The sequence below is a fragment of the Salvia miltiorrhiza genome, chromosome 7 (assembly GCF_028751815.1).
Source record: "Salvia miltiorrhiza cultivar Shanhuang (shh) chromosome 7, IMPLAD_Smil_shh, whole genome shotgun sequence".
Lineage (NCBI taxonomy): Eukaryota > Viridiplantae > Streptophyta > Magnoliopsida > Lamiales > Lamiaceae > Salvia > Salvia miltiorrhiza.
This window is the reverse complement of record NC_080393.1, coordinates 43178731-43190120: the sequence shown is the minus strand read 5'-3', so window position 1 is coordinate 43190120 and position 11390 is coordinate 43178731. Positions and strand designations below refer to the sequence as shown.

At 32.7% G+C, this 11390-nt stretch overlaps 1 protein-coding gene across 1 annotated transcript; it reads left to right on the top strand.

Annotated features, from left to right (window-relative positions):
* The first annotated feature begins 400 nt into the window (after positions 1-400).
* Positions 401-4134, top strand: LOC130993101 (uncharacterized). Its single transcript, XM_057917828.1, has 2 exons — positions 401-923; positions 3392-4134. The coding sequence occupies exons 1-2, from the start codon at positions 793-795 to the stop codon at positions 3828-3830; spliced, it is 570 nt and encodes a 189-aa protein (XP_057773811.1). The 5' UTR covers positions 401-792; the 3' UTR covers positions 3831-4134.
* Positions 4135-11390: the final 7256 nt, after the last annotated feature.

Sequence of the window (11390 nt, the reverse complement as noted above, 5' to 3'; positions counted from 1 at the left end):
TTTTTTTATCATAAACCTCAATTTCATTCATAATTATTCAAGTGTTATTTTCTAAATAAAATATTATCATTTTAGAAACTAATTGCATGGTACAACCGGTTGCACATAAATATTTGTGTTAATCTTTAGGGATTATAGCCAAAAAATACACGAACTTTGATGAAAGTTGCAATTTTCACCTGAACTTTCAAATTGACCAAAATATACCTGAACTTATATTTTTTGTTGTAAATTTCACTTCGACGGAGTTCAAATCATTGCAAGTTCAGGTGAAATTTACAACAAAAAATATAAGTTCAGATATATTTTGGCTAATTTAAAAGTTCAGATGAAAATTACAACTTTTATCAAAGTTCATGTATTTTTTTGGCTATAATCCCTAATCTTTAAGCACATAGGCGGGGTATGATCTTCCTTATTAACTTACCCGCAACAGTCGCAGTGGCGAAGCCAAACGCAAAATAGATTCCTTTGTACCGAAATTTCTCGCAGCATCTTCAAATTACTTGCGCTAAACGAAACACTTATTTGTATTTGTATTTTTATTCTTTTTAGAGTCCGAAACGAAATATTTTTCAATGATTAATATTCCTCGCCTATTGTTATCAATCGACAGAGAGAAGGAGAAGCCTTCAAATTTCTTGCGCAAAACGAAACATTTTCAATTATATAATTTGTTAGCTTATTCCTAAATCGATAGAAGGAGAGAAAGATCGCTTCAAAAAACATTTTCAAATATATAATTTCTTCGCTTATTGCTTTGAATCGAGGGAGAGGGAGTGGTGAGGCAAAATGGTGCTATGGGAAATCACTTTGGCAACGGCTTACTTTTTGGGTCTTAAACGAACCTACAGGCTTGCTATGAAAATCCAACGGAAGCTCATCAGCCCTAAGCACCCTAGGGTCCAACAATTTGTTCATAGGTAATGTTTTTATTTATGAATTTAATTGATTAGTGTTATTTTTTCCCCATCTTAATTAATCAGCGATTTGGTTTACGTATTTGTTTTATCATTTTAGAAAAATTTGGGTTAGATCTCGTGTGTAATTTTCTCCAATTATTGTGCATTTGTTGTTTTTCTTGTCATGATGCTGTTCCCATAAAATGATGTATATGTAACCTGTATGTTGTGGATAGTGAAGTTCGATGGCATTTACTCTTATTGTAGAGAATGTGGATAGGTGAAGAATTTTTAATGCTGGAAGTAATCATATAAAAGTGCTGGGGGAATGTTTGCAAGCCGAAAGAAATGGTTGTCTGCAAAAATTAATGGAAGAGGAAAAATTTGAATTAATCTTCAAGCCAAGTGTATTACATTGTTTTGATGTTTCATTCTTTCTGTTCTTGTTGGTCGTTTGATAATTGCTTCACTTGTCGAGGCATGGATAGCTTTTAGATTGGCTCCAGAAGTGATAGATACAACAGCATTGTTGCATTCTCCACATTTAGTTGTATGACTTATGAATCCTCTTAACTTTACCATACAAATTTAGGTCGCCTTGGAAAGGACCTCCTATGATTCTTTTATGAGAATTTGAGGATTAGAGGGCAATGTATGCATTTCCATACTTGTAGATGGTTGACTTATGTAAAACTTGCATTAAGAATGAACAGATTTACAACACTATTCTCATGAATAAAAGAAATGCTTCATTTAGGTGAAATTCCGACCATCTCGTGTTTCTTTTTACTCTGGAACTTTAATTAATAGTTTTGCCTAATAAATGCTCATATGTCACAAGAAATAAAATTATGCTTAACTTACATCCTCACATTATTGTTGATTTGCTTCTGATTGCTTACGAAGGTGCTTGCCATCATGATCAGTCCTAGGGGTGGGACAGTAAGATATATTTTATTAAATTCGTCATACCTTATATCTTGGTTTTATCTTTGGTATAGAGAAATTTCATACTATTACCTTACCTTTACTTTGGTATTAGATTTGTTCAGTATGGAGAATATACAATACCTTTACTGCACCTTCGTTTCGGTATACCACACTTTCATGGTATATTGAAGTAACCGGTATACCAAAATTATGGTATGCCAGTACGGTATTATCGATAACTTATTTTAAACTTATTTATCTAATAAACAACATCTAACAAATATAATAAAGCCCAAATGATTAAACTATCACAAGTTCACCAAACATTGTTCTCATCTCAGTCTCTACAGTAAACCTTAAACACAACAAAATAAACTTTGTAGTTTGTACACGTCTCAACATAGTTGGTTTTATATATCGACTATTTCTTTTATATATAGACTACAAAAACTATCATTCGATTATATTATTAAATTGTGTAGCTTTCGATTGCATTAAATTGTATAGCTATATATTATACTCCCTCCTTCCGAAAAAAATAGTTCAAGAAGGAGACGGCACGAGTTTTAATACGAGTGGCTGAGTATATTGTGAGTGGAGAAAGGGTCGTACCTTAGAGGTATTGTTAATAATGATTAATTTATTGTATGTGAGTGGAGAAAGGGGTCCACTATGTCGTAAAATAGGTAAATAAGTTGATATATTGTGGGTAATTGAAATCATGGCTCCCAGGAAAGGAAAACATTCCAGTCTTTGTAGTTTGTACGCAGCTATTGTATTACTAGTTTTAATTAACATCATTCTGCTTTACCGCTGGATTCTGAAATGCTTATCACTTGTTCGTAGTACAAAAAAATGCCAATTATATTAGATAATTGTAGCTCCACTAAATTTTTGTTTGAAGTTAATCATTCCTGGAATATCACTTTTAAATTTAAATCTTGCTTCTTAGGAAAATATAGCTAGATCATACTATACCCTCTGTTGTATTTCTTCACTAACCAGAGCATCATATATGCATCCTGCTCCCAAACCAAATGGTAAAGCCAATGTGAACTGTGACTTCTGCATTTTGGTTGTTGTGCCCCTTCTTCAGATCACAGATATTAGGCAATTATTAAAATGTAAATGGCAGAGGCTCCTCTTGATCAATATTGGAGCCGGAGATAAGGAAATAAAGAATCAGCAATGAAACAAACTGATAACTGCATATAGATTAAGGAATGAAGAAGTATTGTAGATGATGTTTCTAAGTCACATTTTAATGTTAGTTTTCTGTGATTGATGTCTCACATAACTATATCTTAGAAACATCCTGTCTTTCTTTACCCCTACACTATTTCATGTGTACTATTACAGTAAATAAGTAAAAGCCTTTCCAGTTTGGTTCTACCGAAGTAGTAATATGAAATCCAATGGCAGGACAAATATTAAAATTACTCGTGCTTATGAAATTATGGAACTGGCAGCACTTGTATTATGCAAAGATGATGTGAGCATTTCAACCTGTTATCTGGTTTATGGACTGAAGATTTTTCCTGTGTTGACTTGGATTACAGGCGAACTCGGAATGTGTTTGATTTAGCACTTACTGCTCATCGCAAGATACAAGAGAGGGATATTGATGTTGGTCGGAACCTTGGCAACCGGATTCTCAGGTGGCTTGATAGAATGAAGCCTGCAGCTCAGATAAAAGGACAATCTCCACCAACCCCTAAAACAAACAGCAACATGCCAAAGCAGTTGAGTAATCAGGGAGGACTCCCAAAATCTACAGATAAAAAATCAGACAGAGATCTATTCACGGCTTGTCGATCCATCTTACCTAGAACCCGTACCATTGCGACGATGATGGAGCCAACAAGGCCTATCGGACACAATGTCCATTATAGGCAATACGTTACTGGTGATTCGGAGTTTTTCACTGTGAACCACGCGAGATTTGGCCCTAGGGAAGTGCTTAGGAATGACATAAGGCACTGGTGTATGTATCACTAATCCTATAAGACTTGCGATTGAAGAAATTTTGAAAATGGGAAACATGTAAATAGCAGGAAGTTAAGGAGTCGAAAGCCCAGGATTTTGCTCTGCTCTAGCTGGAATTGTTTGTTCTTCTTGGTGATCTAGTTTGCATTTCTTACACAATCTTGTTTGAATTACTGCCTTTCATTGGCAACCTTGTTGTGCCTCTACGTCATGCCACTTGTTTGAACATGCTTGGCCGTTGTATTTCTTGAACGAACTTGCCATTTTAATGGTGAAAAAAGGAATGTTATGATGAAATTAGTTTCTTGTGCAGAAATCTAGCCCTGGCTGTGAAGTACGCAACTCCTATGCATGTTTGTATGTGTGTGTGGATCTCATGCTTATTCTAGTCTTTAATTTGGCATTCGGGATCCTCTATCCCACTTTTTAGTATACAAAATTGGCATATTCAGAGCTTAAGACAGGCTTAATTTGACCTTTCTTTTTTGGGCACGTGCTCCAGTCTCGACGGTAAAGTCTATCCTACACTCAGTTTTTTACACTCCCATATTAAGATGATGACATGTGGACACCAACTTTTATTCAATTCCAAATAATCCAAATTTTGACCCTTTCAAAAATCTTTATTTACATAAAAAACCCCCTACTTTGCAAAAAAGGGCATAGAAAATCCTATTTTAACTCTGTAAAATTTTCTATAATTTATAAATCTATTGCATACTCGCGCTTCGCCACAAATGGTATCAGAGCGGGTTTTTATTGAGGAATTATATCTATATCTTTATATATATAAAAAGCAAAGTAAATGTAATTTCATTCAATTTCAAGGATATAATTGGAATTAGAAAAAAATAGGCTAATTTTGTAATTTTACTTATTAATGTAATGCCTATTATTTTAAAAGAAAATCGTACTCATGCTACAATAAATTTTAAAGACGTGCAAGTACAGTTATTGATATTGTTGTGGAAAAAATTGAGAGGTGGTGGGTTAATATTTAATTTTTTATCTCTCTTTTTTCCCTTTTCACTCTTTCTTTGAAAAAAAAGAAAAACACATTTTTTCTCATTTTGATGTAAATTTATCCTTCATAAACTATGGAATATGGATCTTAAATAAAAGATCGTGAAAATACTTTTAATTCAATAGGTCGTACATAAAAAGTGCATATAAATTAAACAAATTATGATCATTTAAATGTTTTAGATATTTTTTAAAAAAATAAAATATTAAATGATTTTTATTGTTTTTTTCTCTTAAGAGTCGAGATTTCATAAACGTTTCTTTAATTTTTTTTCAAAATTGTCCTCTTTTTTTTCCCTTTTTTCCTTAATTTTAATATTTTAATTTTCAAATTATGCATCTAACAAAATCAACTTATGTATCTATATTTATGTTATATTAAAATTCCATTAACACGGCTCACTGTAACTAATATAAAAAAGATAAAATGGCTTATTTTGTTAATTTATTTTAAGAAAAAATTATAAGGTGTCGCATTCTAAACAGATGTTTGACGATGCTTTTCAAAATAATAATAGTATTTTTTAAGTGATTAACTATCCATTTAAACTAGAGTATTTAATAATTATAAGATAATCTTAAAACGAATAATATTTACTAGAAGTTAGCTTTTCGTAATAAAAAAAATAGCCAGTTATTAATTACAATTAACTTATAGCAACATATTGATAGAATGTGAAATTTAAAAGTAAATAGAGAAGATCTAGATTTTTTTTATTAAATTGAGGTTTATTATAAAAAGAAAAAGAAAAAAGCCTTTGAAAGCACAAGAATGCAGACTAGAGGCCCAAGACTCGAAAAGGAGCTCGTCAAACAGGAAACAAAGCAAAAAGCGCTCTAAAAACCATTCAAACAACACCTAATAATAAATAAAATCGTCCATCTCCATTTCCTCCGACCAACGGCCTTTGGCGATATTATTCATAACACGCAAACTAGCACTTCTGCTATGATCAATGACGAAGTCCCTCGGCTTCTGACCCATTTCCTCCGCATTTCTGAGGCGACTTTTTATGCTATCTTCCTGAGTCTGTGGAACACGCGGACGCTCCATACCCTTTGGAGGACGTCCCCGTCGCTTAGGCGGTGCTTGCTCAACAAGCATTTGCATTCCTTGGCTAACCTGCGCCTCTAACCGACTGATACGACTATCAATATCTTCTGGAGCAGGAGTGTGCGAGTCTTTGCTTTGCCCACCCAAATCACCATCCAGTTTTTTAGCCTGCTGACCAACCAACTCTCCAGCTTGCTCAGAATTTCGAGCTTCATCCAAATCAGCAGCAGCCGTAACAATCTCAGTCGGATCCCCAGCCGGCGTCTCCATCTCAATATCCTCGTCCACCTCGTCCTCACTACCAGTCGGCTTATCAATATCCTGATCAACCAAAACCAACACCGCTGCCTCCGGCTCGTATAACGCTCTCTCCTCAGAGCCATGATCGTCAACCCTCTGGGAATCCAGAATTGGGCTACTGCCAGCCATCTCATGGCCTTCATTCTGGAAATCATGCTGCTGCACCCCCGTCGCCAAATGGCCAAAACTAGAAGAGTTCTGCTGTGCCCCCGTGGTTTGCACCATTGGGACAACAACCTTCTTGCCCTGCTCCACAATGTGCCATTGTTTATGATTCACCACACCAGACTGATGGTTAGGAGCAGCCGTCAGATTTTCCTGAATAGCTACCGGCTCCACACGTCGCTTTTTTCGACATGTTTCTTGAGAATGCCCAGTTATTTTGCAACGACCACAGTAAAGAGGCAAATTTTCAAAGACAAATTCAACATGGAATGATGTATCCTCACCATCAATTAAAAGAGTAGAAGGTAGATTTTGCGACATATCGATTTCCACAAGGATTCTAGCGAATTGTCCGAAGTCACGTCCTGCCGAAGCTCCATCGATCTTTAAGGGGTGACCCAAATATCTGCCAATTCCATAAATAACCTGTGGGTTCCAGTATTCTATCGGCAGATAGTGTATGCGAACCCAAACGTCCGCCAAAGGGGAATTCTCTTTGAAAGGATCACAATTTCGAGTCCATTCACGGAGTCGGAGGAGCCCTTTTGAGAGCTCCCAAACTGCCTTTCCCTTTGCTGTAGCCTTATCTTCAACCGTAGTAAATCGGAGAGTGAAAAAACCTTTTCCCAAAGGAATTAGTTGCCAATCAGAGGCTAAACTCCATAATCTCTGAAGTTCCCACTTTAGTTCCATAGTTGATCTCGGTTTGTCTCCTTTCTGAAGAAACAAATGTCCTGTCAAAGCAAATTCAAAGGCCTTAATCTCCTTAAGATATCGATCCTTCGGTATTTTGAGGGAGAACTGATCGCCCTCCTTAGTAGGCCGCAGATCATGAAAAATGTGAGCAGCCAAATCCGGTCTTTTCACCGGCCTCTTGCCAGTAGCCTCCGCATAAGAAACTCTATCGTCATGCTTAGGGGAGATGCTAACGATGTCGGAATTAGTGAGAATCTGGGTAGGTTGCTTACCTGTCAGACTTGAGGAATTACCAGTAGATCGCAGTCCGACGGCAACCGCGCCGGAATCAGTACCCGACCCCCTGGGAGGCAGACGCATACCATGGGAGAAATCAGGTTTAGTTCGAACATCAAAGTTGGAAGAAACCGGGGGAAGGTTAAGACCCCCCTTGTCTCGACCGATGATCGGCGAACTGGAGGCCATCCGCCGGCGGAAATGAACGGTAGGAATTAGGAATTAGGGGCGGCTAGGGTTAGCGAAGGGGGAGAGATGGTCTGCATTTTTCAAAATACTGATAGAGAAGATCTAGATACGGTGTAAAAAGTTTTAAAATTATATTCATTCAATAATATTTATTAAAATTAATAATAAAATGTGTACCTTATTCTCAACATTTTTTTAGTTTTACATTACATTTAATAATAATAAAATTAAAATTGAATATTTTATTTAAATATATATTTTGTTGCTAATTTTAGTATAATAATTTTTAAGAATATGATATATATATATATATATATATATATATATATATATATTTTTAAGAATATGATATATATATATATATATATATATATATATATATATATATGGGAGATGGAAGGAGTATTAATTATGCAAAAACAGTGTTGATTTATATATAAAGCTTAGTTCAAATGAGTCCAGGTCTATATTGTATATAAAATAAAAACTATTTCAGTCATTTCATAGTGAATATCTATGATGGATTTATGATTTTGAAATATATAAATAATTTATAATTATATTAACTGAATAAATAGTTAATTTATATATTTTATATTTTTTCTAAAGATCGGACATGTTTAAATTTTTCTTTAAGTTTTTTTTCTTATTTTCTCTTTTATTTTTTCCTTTTGATTTATGACATTTTGATTTGTTTTATTATGCATTTCTGATTAATTAACAAAACTAGATAAAATTTGAGATTAATTATTATGTAGTTAAATTTTCTAAATATGTTAAAAATTAATGAAATTAAAAGTCCAATAAAGAAGGCTATGCATAAGTTACGATACAAAGTTTTAAGAATTAAAATTAGAATCAATGTTCTTTTCTAGAAAGTGATTATAATCAATTGTTCTAAAAATGAAAATTACAAATATTAAATCACGAATTTGTATCCATTTGTGAATTCGATCGCACTTTTAAACAATTTAAAATAAGTATTGGATCTTTCTTAATTTTTCAATAAAGGCTTATTAGATATTATTATTTTATTAATTTTAATTTTAAATATTTATTTCATCATTAATTGAATGAAAATTCAATTCAATATTAAATAATCCATTTTTATTGAATAAAAAGTTAGAAGAGATAAAGAAAATAATGCATAATTGAATTTGTTCAAAATTATTGTTGATTTCTAAATATGACAACTCTTTTATTTTCTATTAATGTGTTTTTATCCATACAATTATCTTTGAAAGGTATTAAAGTATTAAAGTAAGTTCAATTATTATTATGTGTTTATTAAAATTTCAAAATATGTGTGAGCTATGGTCTGTGATCAAATGGGTAAATTCATGGCTTTGCTGAATTAATTCTTGGTCAAGGATTCAAATGTCATAGGCTGCAAAAATTTACTATATTATTTTTTTCGTAATTCATCATCTTTCACAATAAATTTATATGTTACATGTGAATTCTTAGTCAATTTATTTTATATTATTGTATAAATTACATTAGCTATATTAAAAAATTACATCATTTTGCAAATAATAAATTTGATATCAAATTTTATTTTTATTAGTTTAAATTAATATATTTGGTATCAAATTTTAATTTTATTAGTTTATATTACTTATTCCGTCCCAATTCAATAAGCCACGAGAATTGGACACGAATTTTAATAAATGAATTGTTTAGAATGAAATAAGAAAGAAAAAAAATAGACTATATTTGTCAAAAAAGTAGAAGAGATAAAGAAGATACTCCCTCCGTCCACGAAAGAACTTCCTATCTTTCCTTTTTGGGACGTCCACAAAAGAACTTCCTACCTATTTTTGGACTATACCCCACCACTTATAATCCTCTTACTTTTCACTTTTCACAACTCTCAATATTAGTAACACTTTTTCACCATTCCCAATACACTCAACTATCTTTTATTCACTCTCAATATACTCAATAATATTTTTTCTTAAAACTCGTGCCACTCCCTCCTATGAAGTTCTTTCATGGACGGAGGGAGTATTATTTTTTAAATGAAAAATAGATAATTATATGTGGGTTACAATGACATTTGATGTAAATAATGAGTTGAGTGAATGTGTTAGTTTTTTTTTTTTTTTTTTGACTTGGGGGATGGGGGAGCGGTTGGGTGTAAACCCTAGATCTCACTGTTCACAGATAGAAGTTCGCACCGCTTGGTGTTCCTTTAGGGACAGTTAATGTGTTAGTTATGTATTGATTTTTCAATTTAAGAAGCCACATATTGAAAACTCAATACATAAACAACACATTCATCGACTCATTATGTATTTATTTTTCATTTTAGGAAGTCACATATTGAATAGAACATCCAAATAAAAAATTATGGTATATCAAATTGAAACGAGAGGAATAATAATTATAAAGCTTATGCATAATTTACGTGAGTTTAAAATCATAATAACCGCGCATAGCGCGGGTGATACACTAGTATATATAAAAGTAAAATAAGCTCTATCCTACGTGGCGTAATAGAATCACTCTATTCTAATTTTCCTCAATTCTCATTCATTCTTATCTTTTCTAAATTTTTAATCAACAAATTTCTTTATATCTAATTTCGAACCTATCATCAACAAATTTCTATATCTAATTTCTTATGCATTAATTATATCCCAATCATATATATCTAATTTCGGCCTCATGCAGCCACGTTTGAGCTCTTATTTTTTTTTACTTCAACCTATCATCTTTATTATAGATAGACTCAAATTCTTAAATAAATCTCAAATTCTTAGATAAATTAATTTCTTATGTATTTTAATCTTAATCTAAATATATATTTTTAAAAAATTATATTACCATGATAATTTATTAATATTATTTTAATTCAAATAAAAAATATTAAAATATAAAAATTACTAAATGTTTGTATCTATGTATTTATCTTAATAATTTTATCTTGCATTGTTGGAATTAGTCCTCATTCCTTAGTAGATGTTATATATATAAAGGCGACTATAGTAAATTAAGTTCAGCGATAATAACAAAAATTTATTAATTTATTCTAAATCCAAATACCTTGATAGAATACGACGGCATTTGTCAATTATATTAGGCTAATTAAAACTAATGTAGTAATAGCTTACAAGACGACACAGTAAGGTTAAATGGCTTATCTTGATTGATTTTGTGAACATTTAAATGTAATTATGTATAGTTAGGATATTTTCATGAAAATACTATAATACAACGTATAGGGAAGGCAATAAGGCTGATAAAAACAATAGATATTTTTGTTTGATTTAGTGATAATTCGAATAAGACATATTGGTACACAATTTTGTTTCAGGCAAATGCTTCTGGTTCGCATGCAGAAGAAACCAAAGAATTTGCAGAGTGGATACTTAAAATAGGTGACGGTACAACCGGACATAGTCTTGGTGATGGAGAATCTGTTGTGGCATTATCAGAAGATATCCTTATACGCGATGCAACAAATCCTATTGCAGCTATAGTGGAAAACACATACAATGACATCATGAATAATGCATTTGATCCAGAAATATTTAAGAGTAGAGCTATCTTGGCCCCCACCAATGAGATGGTTGATACAATCAATGATTACGTCATGTCTCTGATGTCTAGCAAGGAAAGGATTTAACTAAGTTCAGACAGTATTTGCAAAGAAGATGGACAAGTGGACCTTGATGAGCAGGTATTCTCGGTTGAATATCTCAACACAATCATGTGTTCAGGATTACCGAGTCATGAAATTAAATTGAAAGAAGGATGCATAATAAGGGAAATTGACATCCAAATTGGAGACAAGCAGGTGCTGAAATATGATCAAAGTCTCAGATTGAAAGCGCCAAGGTTGTCATTCCAAGGAGAAAGGCTTA

What these genes read in the sequence shown, in the direction of transcription:
- LOC130993101 (XM_057917828.1), top strand. Translation starts at nt 793, where the DNA reads ATGGTGCTATGGGAAATCACTTTGGCAACGGCTTACTTTTTGGGTCTT. An exon ending in GTCCAACAATTTGTTCATAG is followed by an intron (nt 924 to 3,391) that starts GTAATGTTTTTA and finishes CTTGGATTACAG; the next exon opens with GCGAACTCGGAATGTGTTTG.